Source organism: Heloderma suspectum, chromosome 17 (assembly GCF_057233095.1).
Source record: "Heloderma suspectum isolate Gila_16-S chromosome 17, 16-S_ref, whole genome shotgun sequence".
Lineage (NCBI taxonomy): Eukaryota > Metazoa > Chordata > Lepidosauria > Squamata > Helodermatidae > Heloderma > Heloderma suspectum.
In genome coordinates this window covers 17,883,917-17,899,835 of record NC_139474.1, presented here as the reverse complement: position 1 = coordinate 17,899,835, position 15,919 = coordinate 17,883,917, and the positions used below count along the sequence as shown (strand labels likewise).

The 15,919-nt window shown below is 51.3% G+C and overlaps 1 protein-coding gene across 3 annotated transcripts in view; it reads left to right on the top strand.

Annotated features, from left to right (window-relative positions):
* CGN (cingulin) overlaps window positions 1–15,919 on the top strand; it is a 91,397-nt gene that overhangs the window by 33,967 nt on the left and 41,511 nt on the right. For 2 of the 3 annotated variants that reach the window (XM_084823500.1, XM_084823501.1), the window contains exons 2-3: window positions 11,772–13,033; window positions 14,786–14,886. In XM_084823500.1, coding sequence (XP_084679626.1) covers window positions 11,772–13,033; window positions 14,786–14,886 — 1,363 coding nt within the window. Of the gene's footprint in view, window positions 1–7,542; window positions 7,636–11,771; window positions 13,034–14,785; window positions 14,887–15,919 lie in introns of all 3 variants that reach the window. The other variant, XM_084823499.1, reaches the window with a different exon arrangement.

Here is a 15,919-nt window from a genome sequence, read left to right as displayed (position 1 = left end):
CTCTTCCATGTCACTCCATTCCGTTCCCTTCGTCCATGGCTTTCTATGATTTTCCCCCAAGAGGCCGTGTTCTGTGGTCAGAAAGCACAGACAGTCCTCACTGCGCTGTCTTTTTTTCTTTTCTTTTTTAAAGATTTTTTTTCTACTTATGCAAACCTTGAGGCTCCCCTGAGCCTGCTCTTACTAACCTCTTGTTCCTCAGTAGCCCCATTTTGGCTACCTAGCTAACTTGGGTGTCTCGTTATGCTGGCTATTAGTACATAGACCACCCCAACTTGGTGCCCTCCAGATCTTTTGGATTACAACTCCCAGCATTCCTGACCAACAGCCATGCATTATCCCGTAGGATACTGGAGTGGCTGGCGCGTTGCATGGATTTAAGCTTATGAGGTTGTAATGGTGTGGTTGGGTGTGTGTCTTAAATTAAATAAATGATCTCAAGTTTCTAGAATGCGTGGAAATGTTCCCACACCCTTCCTCTCAGGGTCCATTTCTTGCTGCAGGCTGTACCCCCAAGACTTAATATTCAATATGTTCCTCTGAGGTGTGTTTCTTTTTGGTGGGGAGGTGGCAGTGAGAGTCTTCAAACCTGGGCCTTGGATGGTGTTGCAGAGATCTTACTCATCTGGCAAAAGATGGCTCACAGATCATTCTCCTTCCCGTGGGCAAGGACGTGCTTGTCGCTTTAATCATTAGTTACCTGGGAGGACAGCCTGGCCTTGCACAACTGATGAAAGGTCGCTCTCTTACTTTCGGAATTCCATTCTGCCTGTCGCACCTGCAGGGTTGGATCGATGATGTAAGCTCAGGTGTGTCGGTTTCAGGTTTCTCCATGGTGTTGAATTGCTTAGCAGAGTCTCTTTTTCTAAACAGCGGCATTAGCTGCCGTTTAGGCTACCTTAAAACGACCCCCTACCTTAAAACGACCCCCTCCCTAATGTTTCAAAAAGCTACCCCCCCCCCCGGCGTGGCCCCAGTGTCAGTTCCCTTCCAGAGGTGTCGCTCATACTTTTTAAAAGAGGCACGCCTCAGACACGGATAATGTCCTGTGTTCAGGATCTCTTTGCTGATTGCAGCATCTGGCTGGCTGACAGATTTTAAATCTAAGATTTGCCTGTATGCCCTTATTGTGGACTTCACGGAGGCATCTGTTTTCGGCCACCACTGGCCATTTGGTCTGATCCAGCAGTGCTGCTCTTACGTTCTTGTTAGCCGTGCTGGGAAGGAACCTCCACTTGCAGAGACAATCTACCTCTGACTACCGGATACCGGGGTCAGAGGAAGAGGAGGAGGGCAGCTGCCTTGATGTGTGGCTAGTGGGCTTCCCAGAGGCATCTAATTGGCCACTTTGGCAAACAGGGTTCTGGGCTAGAGGGATGTTTTGGACCCTTGTTCTGACTAATTTAAAAATGCTTATATAATGCAATCATTGAGGATACAGACTGGTGGGGGGTGGGGGGAGAGAGAGGGGCCTTTCCCACTGTTTTTCTGCTGAAAACCCTGCACCTGGTACTTTTTCTCCCCACCGGAGAAAGATACCAGTTCACAGCATCATGTTAAGAAGTCTGGAATAAAAATAGTGCAATTCCACTTAACGGTGAACGCTGCTGACAGGTTGTGTTCCTTTGTGTAAGTTCATCTTGTTGCCCTAATGATCCAGAGAGGATTGAAATAACAAACTGTGGATTATGGGCTTGGTCGGATGCCTGGATTTCTCTTTTTCTCTTCTCTCTGTGTCCCCAGGAGAGGACCAGTTTCCTAGGCTCTGGCCTCCAGAGATTTCTGACACAGTTGCTCTGCGATTATTCAGAGCCCTGCTTGTGGTTTCCTGGTTGACAGCTGGTTGGCCCCTGTGTGAACAGAATGCTGGACTAGATGGACCCTCGGTCTGATCCAGCAGGGCTCTTTTGATGTTTTTACTAGGCTTCCCCCCCGAAACTATGCACATGCACACTATGAAGCATACGCCTAGTTCCATAAGGACTAGACACTTTGGGTCGTAGTTGTGCAAGTGGAAAGCAGCTTGTGCAACCCATCTCTCCCTCTGCATGCCCCCCAAACTCTTTCCAGAGGGTTGGGGGGCTCACTGGAATACCGTGGGCTGTAAGGAGGTTTGGATACAACACCTGCGTATTTATTTTTCAGTGGAAGCTGAGGTTCTCAGCATGCTGACCAGGCATAGCTGTACCTCTAGACCTCCTACAGATATCTGGGGGCGGGGGGTGGTGCTTAAAATGAGTTGGTTCTAAGTTGGTTCTAAGCAAGAAACTTAGTTGGTTCTAAGCAAGAAACTGAATTAATTTTTAATCTGGTGATTGCTGCAAGGTTTCATATAGAAGAAGGTGGAGACACTTTATTCCTACAGCTAAATTGTGGGGAAATAAATGGTAATTCATCATTATTAACTCTATCATATATTATTCAGTTAAGCGAGAAGGTTAAGTGTTTGTAAACTTGTTTGGGTTAAGAATGTATGGGAGAAGGCAGACTTTCAGGTAACCTGGTCCCAAGCCATTCAGGGCTTTAGGGCGCAATCCTATGCATGTTTAGATAGAGAAAAGGCCTGGCTGGGGAATGCTGGGAGTTGTAGGCCTGTTCTCTGTCTAAACATGCATAGGGTTGCGCTCTTAAGAGGTTAAAACCAGCACTTTCAACAAGGCCTGGAAACAGACTGGGCGTTAGCGCAACTGACAAAACACAGGGATAACATTATCAAAATGCCCACAAAACTCTTCTGGACCAACTGCAGTTCTCGAACTGTGTTTAAAGGCAATGCTTCTAAGATATTTCGTTGAAATGTATTGTAATTGTAAGTATACAATATTGTATTGTAAGTATACAATAGGCTGTGGAATATGTGGTTAATTTTGTATAAAGGCACCCTGATTTAAAAGGAAATGCACGGAAGCAAAAAGAAGGGTAGACTAGGGGCGGCGGGGGGCGGGAGGGTGTCTTGGCTTGATCCCATGATTCGTTGCTTATGCTCTTAACAAAGTTGCATTCTTGGGATCACTGGGCACAGATTAGCTCTGCCTTAAAAACAAGGAAGCATAAGCCATCCCACCTGACTTACTCTCTGGTCTGTGAGGCCCCCAAAGGCCTTTATTCCTGGGGTGCGTGTGGTGGCGGCTGGTTTCCCCCCCCCTTTCTTCTGTCTTGCTCTTCCAGCTGTTCCAAAAGCTACTGTAGTGGGGTGGGGGGGATGTCTAATGGCTCATTTTCCTCCCTCTTTCTGTTTGCTGGGCCCAGGGAGAAAATGCCAGCCTCTTGATGGGCATCCGACTTGCCTCTTCCTTCCCTGGCTGATACTGAGCTCTGAGCTGGCATTGGCCCAGGCACTGTTGGACAGAAACGGCAGGAGCGTGGCCTTCTCCTTGGATCTCTTGCCATGTTCTGAAACAAGGATGTAATGACCACGTAAGCGGCGTTTCCAGAAAAGCAATCTATTTCTCGATAAATCTAATTTTTCGCCCCTACGATCTTCGGACCACTTGCTTTTGTTGCCTTTTTCAAATTTTCTTAGGAAAGCTAATCTTGTAGGGGATATGTGTGAGTCGAAGAGGGGCAGAGGGGTTTTCCTTAACTTGGGCTCAAATCTTGCTAGCCATTTATTTTCGTCCATTCAGCTCCCCTCAATGGATGGTGTGTTTTTTAACGGAGTAACACGCGCAGTTTGTTTTTGATGCTCAGTGTGGGATTTGAACTCGGGTGTCTTGGTTCAAATGGACCAGTCTCGTAGTAAGCTGCCTTATACCATGGACAAAAAATTTGTCCACCTTGTCAGCTACCTGACACTTTTTAACAGATTTAACCTGGGACCTTTTATGGGCACATCGTATCCTCTGCTACTGAGCAGTGCCCTCTCCACCGCTGCATCCTGCATCGACTTTCTTGGCCAGCACTGTTTGCATGAGTGAAGCTTCTAACTTTCCCCGCAAATATTGGAAGTAAGCTTTCAAGTTACACAAGGCTCTTCTTCGGGTACAGGGATTGGCATTCATTCAGCCTCCAGAACAGAAGGAGATCTCTCCATCTCTACAGTTGTAACATTGCCGTCTTGATGTCGGCTTAAGCATGGAACATCTAGATTCCAGTTTCCATGCTGGATGGGGATGATGGGAGTTGTAGTGCAACGCATCTGGAAGGCACCAGGTTGGGAAGGCTGCAAAAGTTCTCTCTCTCTCTCTCTCTCTCTCTCTCTCTCTCCATTTGCCTCCACAGCATGGTTTTGTAAAACACTCTCCCAAAACACCCCAGCTTTTCCTCTTCGAGAAGGTGCTTCAGCTGTGCCTCCCTCCCCATATCCTAAAATTTGGCTGTCCTCTTCTGCACCTTTTCGAGCTCTGGACACTCTGTGGAAGAGCGGAGAGAAGGCTTGTGGGCTTCACTGTATCTCTTTTGTTGAAATAAGAGTTGTCCCTTTGAATGACTGACAGCCATAGTACCTTTCTCCTAGGGCAGTATAAAAACCGAGAAGACCTGATCTCAACATCTTTCTCTTTGTCCCCCGCCCCCCGTGCCGCGCCCACTCCAGCTGATTGCCAGCATGGGAATTCTGCATCCGTGCAACTGGGCTTGTACCATTTTCTCTCTCCTCCTCCACACTTCATAGCATCTTCCTCCTTTTGTCCCAGCACCTTCTGATGCCAACGACTTCTGTCTGCAGATCCAGAGGTAGAAGAAGATCTCTTTGTGACTTTGAGAAGGGGAGGGGGGTAAGAAAGGGAGGAAGGAGGCAGATAAGCCTTTTTTCTTCCCCAGCTGTCCGCTCACTCAAGGACATCCCACTTCGCCAGCCGGTTTCCCACCTCCGGGAACCCTGCCCGATCCATAAAGCCTGCAGTAGGGAAAGAAGCCTCCCGCCCTCGGTAGCGACTCTTGGCTCCCCCGCCACCACGGAACCGATGCCATGATGCAGCCATGTGCAGCCTCTGGGGCCGCATTGCTCTGCGCTCGAAATGTCAGAGCTCTTACCTATTTGGACACGAGTGAGTCTTTGGGACAGTGAAGTTACGGTGCTGTGCAGCCACAGCAGATGCTGTCAGCCACCTAGCTTAGTTCACTCCTTCTTTTTAAACAAAATTGTTTTACTGATTGATCTTCTCCCTCCCGCCCACCGCCGACCTCCAGATGTGTTTTCTCTGCACGTTTCCTTTCTTCTGTGGACTGCATGTATCCACCACGCTGCACCGTTTCTCCCGGCAGTCGCAGTGAGTATGCAGCATTATGCCAGCCGGGCAGATGTGAAAAGGGGGCAGACCCGGGTGGCCAGTTTTCTGAGAGTTGGCGTCTCTGGGGCTCATGGACACTTCTTGACATCCTCTCGTGTAGCCCAGCTGTCTTAAAACTGCAGGCTGATAGCACTGCAGCGAGCAAATGCACCCCCTTCCTCTCCTTCTCTTCCCCCATACCACGCAATTTCCTGGTTAGAAGGTTCGTCTCGCCTGTTTCCTGCGTGATTTACAGTTACTATTATTATTATTCCTGCTCCTTTCAGTCCCCAATTGCATGGTGCTAATTAATTCTGGGAGTGAAAGGAGCCATTTCTGAACAGGGATGCTGAGAGTGGACCGACGTTCGCTCTCTTGCTCCGAAAACAATCCGCTCGTCGTTCACTGCTTTCCTGGTCCCAAGAGACCTCAATCTCTCCCACTTGCAGACTGGAAGTGCCTCCAGTAGACTTCCTTAAAAAGAATGGATTTGTTAAAAAAATCATAGGGGCTTCCTATAGCCGAGCAGAAGGGAAAATGTGACGGTGAGCCGGTGCGGCGGCCAAGAGTGTGAGCCGGGATGTTTTCCCCCAGGAAGCAGTGGGATGGGGGAGAACAGGGAACATACAAAGAGATCCATCAGGATATGAATATGGTCTATAGCGACACTTTTTCTCCCACTGTGAAGCTGGTTGGCAGGAGATTCAAAACCGACTGAAAGAAGCACTGTTTCGTGCAGCAAATAATTAACTCGTGGAATCTGCTGTCATAAGGGTGTGGTGAAGGCAAGCCGCTAGTTTGGATGGCTTAAACAAAAGTATTTTGGAGGCAGGGATGGGTCTTCTGAACTAAACGGAGTTTCATGTCCAGGGTCACTGCCAGAGTTTCATGTCCAGGGTCACATAGCGGTCTGGCCAGCCACTGTTGAGAGCAGGTAGATCAGAGGTTGGGAACATGTGGTCTTCCAGATGTTGTTGGACTGCAGCTCCCATCAGCCCCAGCCAGCAGAGCCATTGGTGAGGGATGATGGGACTTGCAGTCCAGCAACATTTGGGGGGCTAGATGGGCCTTGGTCTGGTTCAGCAGGACTCTTCTGTAGATCCAAATTGCGCTCTCATCTCAGCCACAGACTCGCTGCGTGGCCTTAGCTGAGCCGGTGACTCTCCACTCGCCATCCGCAAGGCAGGGATCATGGTCCCACTGCCCTACCTTACAGGGCTGTTGGAAGGATGACTGAGAAGCACTGCGATAGTTCCAAAGCATTCATATAATTGCAAAGTATGATTTTATGTATAAGCCTGCCAGCTGTGGTACAATACCCGCTGTTTTGTGCTTAGGGTTTTCTTACGTTTTGTCAGAGCGAACATCTCCAAGGCAGGACGTGTAACCTGTGACTGAAATCAAGCATCAGACAGTTCCTTTGATAACCGTTCTCCCTCACTGCAAGGACAACAGTCCAGTGAGAAATGGCAGGGAGAGGTTTGTCCAGATGTTCATTTCATCCTGGAATAACCACTCCGGGGGTTGCTTGGGCCACCGATTCACCCCTTGAAAACCCGTTTTTCTCCCTGGACAAGTGAGTGTGGAGCTCTGTAGACTGAGAGTGATGATAACGTGTGTGTGTGTAGGGGGGGATGTTGGAGCAGGGGTGTTGAACCAGCTGAAGGGCTGAATTCCATTTTGAAGAAGCTCTCGGGGGCTGCATTCCAGTGATGTGTGGCGTAAAGAATACCAGCTAAAGCTCTAGGAGAGGCGTTCCAACCTCTTAGAATAGGGAAAATCCGCATGAAAGCTGGGAAACCACTAAATGATGGTTGGGAGAAAGGTGGGCTGGGAACCCAGGTGGGCTGGATTTGGCCCCTGGACCTGAGGTTCTGTACCCGTGTTAGAGGCTTACAACGTTTATGCAGGTTGTGCGGAAACTGGGCAGAAAGTAGGGTGGTTTTTTGTCCTTCTCTCCAAATACTAGAACTTAGGATCACCCAGTGGAATGGATGTGTAGTAGAAGAAAGTACTTCTTTACACAATGCATGATGGGCTTACAGAACTTACTGCCACAGGATATGGTGAAAGGGCCACGGGCTTAGCTGTCTTTGAAAGGAGATTGGGCGAATCCATGGGGAGAAGGTCTCAATCCATGGCTCTTGGTCTTAATTGTGCCTAAATGGAACCTTCAGCTCCAGGGGCAGCCTGGAAGGCCTGCAGACAACTACAACTACAGAGGAAGGCCGTTGCCTTCATGTCCCGTGTCCGGGCTTCCCAGAGGCCATCCAGCTGGTTCTGGTTGGAAATGGGAAGCTGCACTCGATGGACTTTTGTTCTCATCCAGCAGGGCTCTTTGGTTCCAGTGACACCTGCAAGTTGACCCAAAGTAGTCAGACAGAAGATTGGTTCACAGCCTTCCTCGGCGGCATCTCCAAACAGGGTGAGTGCCATAAAGTGTGGAGGGGAGGGGATCGTGCCCTTTGTGAGCAACAGCCAGCCACAGCCAGCCATGGTTCTCCGGCATACATCCTCTCTGTACCTGGACTTTAGAGCAGGCTTGTAAACAGCCGCTTCCCGGACAAGTGTAAAATTGACCCCAGGAGAGCAGGGCAGGAATGTCTTGTAAAATTGGCTGTAGGAACCTAGGAAGCTGCCTTATACCGAGTCAAGCCCTTGGTCCATCTAGCCCAGTATTGTTGACACTGACTGGCAGCAGCTGCTCTCCAGGGTTTCAGACAAGGGTTTTTGCTAGCCCCACCTGAAAAATTGAACCTGGGACTTTCTGCATGCTGTGTGTGCGCTCTGTCACTGAACTATAGCCCCGATTATTTGTGTGTGTGTGTGTGTGTGTGTGTGTTTATAGGCAATGGATGTGCCCTAAATGACTTAAGTTGTTATGTATGTGCAGGCAAAACACCCAAAACACCCTTGTGGGCTTAATGATTAAGCTGCTTCAGAGGCGTGGTTTTGGGTATTCACCGAGGGAGGCGGGTGCATCCGAGGCAGGCGTGTTTGCCGTGTGCCGCATTTGAATCGGCCTCTAACGCCCTGCAATTACTCGTTCGGTGAGGTGGAGCGCGGGGGGTTGTTTTGCCCAAAAAGAAGCTTGGGATGACACCCTCTGAACATCCTCACTGTGTAAACAAGCCCTGCATGGTTAAGCATTCCTGTGGCCGTTCACTCGTTGGGTTTGTTACGTGCCTCGCCATACGCCTCCGTGTACGCTTTGCATGCAAGTGTGACTGTAAATTCCTCTTGTTTGCAAGTTTGTATAGAGTGGGAGAGTTGCCGGGCCTGGGTGCGGATCCCTCCTGGCATACGCCTACTGACAGATTTGGGTTTACTGCCTGTACTTTGTGAAACGGGCCTATCTCATCCCTGTTAGGCAGAATCTCTGGCTTCGTGGTACCGGAGCGTTCTACTTTGGCCCCTTAAACACGGGACCTGTGAAATGCAGGACCTGGGGCTAACTGGTCCAAGCTCTTCCCTAGCGCTGGCCATGGTTAAATCTGCCCTTTCGATGAGAACACTGGTGCAGCCACGCTTGAAATGCATTGTACAGTTCTCAGTGCTGCAACTCCAAAAGGACCCTGTAAAACTGGGAAACGTGTGGAAAAGGGCAACCCAGACAATCCAGGGGCTGGACTAACTCCTCTTTGAGGAAAGAGACCCTAAACGTTTGGGGCTGTTTAGCTTAGGAAAAGGTGAGTAAGCCGTGAGGGCGGGGGGATGATAGAGGTGTATACGATGGTGCACGGTATGGATAGAAAGAAGCTCCCCACACTTTTTTTCAAATCACACAAGAACCCAGTGGGGTTAGCCAGTGAAGCTGAATGGTGGGAGATTCAGGACAGACAAAAGGAAGGGCTTCTTTACACACTATAAAGTTAAACTCTGGAACTCACTGCCACAAACAGCAGCCAGGGAACGGCTGTTGCCCTTCCGCCTCGATTGTGGGTGTCCAGGAGGCCTTTGGCTGGCCTCTTTGGTAAAAAGGATCCCACAGCTGTTACCTGTCCATGTTGTTCTCTTTGTGTCCTTGCTAGGAGGGGGCTCCTGATAATTGGGGTGGTGGAGGTGGTTCCCAGTTGAAACTTTTGCAGGCTCCTCCCGTGCTTGCCTTTTGGCTGGAGAAGAGCAGTTTGCATATCCCCCCCCCCCCCCCCGGTCGTAAAAGGGAGTTGCCGTCCAGGCATGTTGTGGAGCTTAAAGTGCAGCTTTGCTTTGGCTGGCTCAGAGCAGAAATCAGCCCTGAATTACCGCAGCATTCTAGAAATTACAGTACGCACATGCGCACGCATGCAGGCGTGCGCGGTGTGTGTGACGGTGGCGTTCAAGCAGAAGGCAGAGTTGAGGTGGACTGTTCTTCGGCTCTACTTGTCTTGCACGGTTCCGCCGTCGGTTGTGGTTTTGTTCCGACTTGTAATGTGGCTTTGAACGGTGGGGTGGGGTGGGGATCACGTGAGCACCCTCTACTTCAAGGGCTGTATTCTGAGCCCCCACGTGCCCCCTGCAAGAAAAGGGGCACGAAGACGGTGGCCATCGCTTATAAGGGACGCATTCTGAGTCACCCCTGAGTCCACCTAGTTCAGTGTCCAAATTCCATTTCAGAGAAGCTCTCGGGGGCCACATTCCAGTGGTGGGCGGGGCCAAAGGCAAAAGGGGTGGGGCCAATAATACCAGCTTATTTTGGCTTAAAGCTGTTAGTACCAGTTTTAGGAGAAGCATTTTATTTATTTATTTATTTATTTTTATTATTTATTATTAAATTTATTAATCGCCCATCTGGCTGGTCACCCAGCCACTCTGGGCGATGTACAGCATACAATAAAACAGTTTAAAACAATAAAATTCTACAGTAAAAACGTTTTCTAAAATACCCTAACCCACCCCAAATGCCTGCCTGAACAACCACGTTTTTAATGCACGATGGAAGCTCATTAAAGAGGGGGCATGGCGGAGTTCCCTAGGGAGGGAGTTCCACAGAGTGGGGGCCACCACAGAAAAGGCCCTCTCCCTCGTCCCCACCAGTCTAGCTGTCCTGGCTGATGGGACAGACAGAAGGCCATCTGAGGCTGATCTTGTTAAGCGGCCTGTCTGGTGTTGCTGGAGGCGCTCCTTAAGCTCCTTTTAACTTTTCAGGATGGGGATAAAGCTGCACAAAAGCCGGGCAGCCACTGAATGATTGGGGCTTGGGGGAAGGGGGCGGGGCCACAGAAAAGGGGCAGGGCCTTCTGGGGAGGGCCAGGCTTGGCCTCTAAGCCTGAGGGTCTGCACCCCTGGTCTACAGTGTATTGTGTGCTTCCCCATCTCGGTGCCCTCCAGATGTGTTGGACTGCAACTCCCAGCATCCCCCAGCTAGCATGGGTTGCTGGGACTTGTAGTCCAACATATCTGGAGGGCACCAGGATGGGGGAGGATGGTGCATTCTCTACACTGACTTATTCCAGTTCAGCCTTTTAGTCCATCTAGCCCAGTATTGCCGACACTGACTGGCAGCAGCAGCTCTCCAGGGTTTCAGAGAGGGGCCTTTTCCAGCCCTACATGGAGATGGCAAGGATTGAACCTGAAACCTTCTGCAGGCAAAACATGCTCCTTCCCCGTGGAGCTCAGGTCCTTCTTTGTCCCCTGTATCTGGGGTTCACAGATACACTGCATCTGACCGCAGAGGCTCCATTTAAACTCCATGGCTAATCGCACCTGTCACCCTTTACCTCTTCAGCAGTCCCAAACATTGAGTGTGTTTCCTCACTGTCCTGTCGCTCAGTCCAGCCTTGGCCCCTTTCGTCCAGGATGCAAAGATGGCCATGCTTGGTGTGTGTCATTCGGGGTGCCCCCCCCTCCACGGGTTCTGGCTGCTTCCCCTTCTGTGCTGTCCAACTGAACTGTATCACTATCCCTGCCTCCACGATCTGAAGGTTCTCCATGTGGTGCCCAGATAGCCTAAGTCTAGGCTTGATCTGGAATTTTGCAAACCTGGTCCCACCACCCCGCGTGGTTTGCACCACCACCACCTCCTCGACTGCCGCGTTGCAAAGTTCGGTTTGCTTATTTAGGGGATGTATGTCCTGCCCAGCAATCTAAATATTCTCAGGGTGGTTTACAGGGGTCAATGAAAACCATGCAGTGAGCATCAGGGGTGTTGCTAGGCACGTGAAAGATTCGGGGCCCACCTCTGCATCACATCTGCACTAAATCCGTATATGCTCATTTATATCTATAGATGCATGTTTAGAAATAATTACAAGGATTGATTTAAATTTCACAGCAGACACAGCCTGCCAACTAAATTCTCATGCAAATAATCTCAAATGAACTAAATTCTTCATTTCGGTTTGCACCCTGCCACCACATAATCCCAAACCAATGGGGAAAGCTTAATTGCCATGCAGGAGAAAATTTGGGGGAAGGTGCTGTGTTGCAGCAGGTGGGGAGGGGAGAGAGAAGGAGCCCCATAAGTGGAGAGCCACCACCAAGACGGCCCTTTTGCTGGGAGCCACCCAGCACACCCCAGACCCCTCAGTGTAGTGGCTTTATCCTAAATGTGTCTTCTCCCCCCTCTCGTCCCCCTTGCAGGATCCTTTAAGAGCTCAGCCCCGTGGAGAATGGACCACCATGTAAATGGCACCATGGCCGAGAAGCACAGCCCCATGGACTATGGGGTCCAGATTAGATTCATCAATGACCTGAAGGAGCCCAGCAAGTCCCAAAAGATCCGCCCCAAGGCTTCCAAGCCAGGCTCATATGGGGTGGCGGTGCGCGTCCAGGGCATCGATGGGCAGCCGTTTGTGGTCCTCAATAGTGGTGAGAAAGGGGGGGACTCGTTTGGAGTGCAGATCAAAGGCGAGAGCAAGTACGGGGCACCGGCCCGGAGCCAGCAGCGTGAGGACGCCTTCCCAGGCTCCCCTGGGGCTGCGTCGTCATCCAAGGATGCTTCAGGCTCCATCAGCTCGGATTCTGACCTCCCGGAGAATCCGTACGGGGTGAAACTGCCCCGGTACGGCTCCCAGTACAGCACCTCGGATGAGGAGCAAGGCCCGAGGCGGGTGCCAAAATCGGACAGCTTGGATGGGGTCCGCTTGTCACGCAGCAATGGCCCCTCCCTCCCCCAGGGCGGCTACAGGACGCTACCCCACAAAAAGGCCTTGGGGGAGCAGCTGCGGCGGACTCAGTCCCACAGCTCCCTGCTCAGTCCCGAGCCGGACGAGCCTGAAGCATCCAGCCCTCCTAGGACTCAGCCCAGTCATGCCCCCCAGTCCACCCCTGTAGGGGCCACCCCGAGGAGCACCAGCACGATGAAGCTTGCCGGCCGCAGACTGCCCAGCCCGAGAGAGGACGTCGGCAGCAGTGTCTCTGGCCTGCGGCCTGCCCGTAAGCCACCGCTGCTGGGCACGGACTCTCCCGAGCCTGCGCAGCCGGGGGGCGGCGACGGCGAAATCGACACGAAGCCACTGTCTTCGGTGGACTCGCTGATCAGCAAGTTCGACGGGAAGGCCCAGCAGCGGGGCCGAGCCACCAGGAGAAGCCGGATCTCGTCGGCTGAGCGGACGCGCTCGCAGAGCCTCGACGGGAGGGTGCCTTGCCGCGACACGGCCGACTGCCGGGAGCTGGGTGTCAACGAGCATCCAGGGAGCTTCAAGGAAGAGGCGAGGAGCTCGGCGGCGAACTGGCTCGGCTCGGCCAACCCCCCGGGAAGCAGCAGCCTCGGCCGAGTCTCCAGGCAGCAGCTGAAGGAGAACGGGCTGGACAAGTCGAAGCTGACCCGGGAATGGGTCACCAAGAGCTTGGAGGAGCCGGTGGTCGAGAAACAGTCCAGGAAAGTACAGTCGGAGCTGCAGGTATTTCTCAGCTGGGCTCCGTTTGCTGGAGGGTTTTTTTTTGTGGACCTGTGCAACTCAGTCCCACTCGCCTAGAACCCACGATCCTCTTGGCCCGTAGTTTTGCAGCCAGGGGACAACAGTTTGGAAGGGTGACCATTTCATCGGTAGGGCGGCAAGTATTAATCAGCTGGATTAAGGATTTTTACAAAAATCGTTAATTGCCTATAAATGTGCCACTTGGAGGGACTTATAAAAGTTCCAGTGGCAAGCTCTGTCGTAATAGGCAGTGCTAGCTCCAGGTTTCGGGGTCCCTTGGGCGAGACCCCTGCAATGGCCCCCTCCCTCAGGGAGCCCACCTTCTCACCGCCATGGTCACCAGCTCTCTTGCTCCTCCCCCTCCCTCTCATGTCTCCCACTTGCTTCCTTGATGGGCAGAGCTCCAGGGGGCAAGTAGGCCGTGGCGTCTCTGCCCCTCCTCCTCACCCCCACCGTGGTCTGGGCCAGAGCGAGTGGCAGAGGAACAAGCAGCTTGCAGTGGGGAAGAGGAGGAGCGACTCCAGGGGGCTCTTGCCAGGGGCCCCTGCTTGGGGGGGGGCCTTGGCAGGTGCCCCACTATGCCTACCTTGAAGCCAGGCGCCCTTGCATTGACTCCTCATTCAGGAGGGAGCCCTTCTGTTAAGTTGGCGCCTTCTGCACCATGTCTGTGCATTATCCGAGAACAAAGAGAAGCCTGCTTCTTGCTTCAGAAATACTTGTTTTTGCCCCCCAACCCCCATGCAAGTTTTGACCGATTAGATGACTCAACTGAAACTCCAGTCGTAAGCCGTTTTAAGATTTTTTTAATTCACTTACCAGCCAACTCCGTGCCTTGATTAACAACATGCAGACAATTATTGGGGGATGCTTAGCCAGTCACCCCTTGCTTTTGAAGCCCTGTCTGTCAGCTTCTCCCCCCTTGAATCAGATGTTCCTTCTTGTGAGACACGAACGAGTCTCAAATAATTTGAGAGCCAGTGTGGCGTAGTGGCGAGAGTGTTGGACTGAGAGTCGGGTTCTAGTCCCCGCTTGGCCACGGAAGCTCACTGGGTGACTTTGGGCCAGTCACTGCCGCTCAGCCCAACCTACCTCACAGGGTTGTTGTGGTGAGGATAAAATGGAGAGGAGGAGGAGGATGTACGCCGCCTTGGGTTCCTTAAGGAGGAAAAAAGGCGGGATATAAATTCAATTAATTAATTAATTAATGGTAGAAAAATGAGCTTTACGAGAGCCATAAGAGAACAACATAGCCGCAGACAAATGGAATTAATGAGAGTGCCGGGATGCCCAGTGTTCTCCTGGTGCTGCAAAAGACATGTACGATGCTGGGGGGGTGGGGGGGGTCCGATTTGCACCTTAAGCAACGTCCCACCCCTTTGGCAGAGGAAATAAAAGGCTTCTAAACTGTTGAAGAAGCCTCTCTTTCCAGGCTTGCATGATGTCTTTGGACTACAAGTCCTTTCATCTCGTGACCGTTGGGCTCAGGCTGGTGGGAGTTGTAGTCCAACAATGCCTGGAAGGTGAGTTGTTGGAGAAAGTTTTTTTTGGACTGGCAACTTCTCCCCAGGGTCTCAGGCAGAGAGAGTTGGTCTTTCCACTGCCTCCCACCCTGATCCTAACGGGAGCTGTAGCCCCTCTGGCTATGTAAGTTTTACCCCCACCACCCCTGCTCATCCTGCAATTCCTAACATGGCCTCCCGCACCTGTGCTTTGCCTTTGGGTCGTCCCTTTCAGCTGAAGTCTACCCCAGACCTTCTGAAGGATCAGCAGGAGATGTCCCAGCCTGGGAGCAGTGAATATACCAAGGAGATGATCTACAGTATCTTGAAGGATGGGTGAGTGTTGAGAGAGTGGGATGCAAGCACTCCACCTGCAGCTTTTAGCCTGGACAACTTCTTTTAAACCATTTTCAGGTCTAACTGGTGCATATTTGGCGCAGCTAAAATGATCAAGGGGCTGGAGCATCTCCCCTACGAGAGAAGCTTACAACAGCTGGGATTGTTTAGCATGGAAAAAAGGAGGGTCAGGGGAGACATGATAGAGGTGTGCAGAATTATGCCTGGTGTGGAGAATGTGGAGACATATTTCTCCCTCTCTCAAAATACTAGAACCCAAAGGGGTCATCCTATGAAGCTGATTGGTGGGAGATTCAGGACAGATAAAAGGAAGGGCGTCCTCATGCAGCGCAGAGTTACAACTACGGAACTCGCTTCCACAGGATGTAGTGATGGTCACCAACTTGGAAGGCTTTAAAAGGGGGTTAGACAAATCCCTGGAGGAGAAGGCTATCGATGGCTACTAGTCCTAATGGCTATGTGCTTCCTCCAGGACCAGAGGCAGTGAGCCTATGTACACCAGTTGCTGGGGAACATGGGCGGGAGGGTGCTGTTGCACTCGTGTCCTGCTTGTGGCTTCCTCGTTGACAGCTGGTTGGCCACTGTGTGAACAGAATGCTGGACCTGGATGGACCCTTGGTCTGATCCAGATAGGCTCTTCTTATGTTCTTGTATTTAATATTGTGAACTGCTGAGATAATTTTATTATATACAGCGGTATATAAATGCCACAAAGAAATAATAGATTTATTATGTGAGAGCTAGCGTGGGGTAGTGGCCAGAGTGCTGGACTGGGAGCCGGGAGATCCGGGTTCTAGTCCCCAGTCGGCCACGGAAGCTCACCAGGTGACTTTGGGCCAGTCACTGCCGCTCAGCCCAGCCCACCTCACAGGGTTGTTGTGGTGAGGATAAAATGGAGAGGAGGAGGACAATGTAAGCTGCCTTGGGTTCCTTGCAAGAGGGAAAAAAGGCGGGGTATAAATGCAATAAATAAAATAATAATAAATAATAATACAACATTTCTGTACCACCC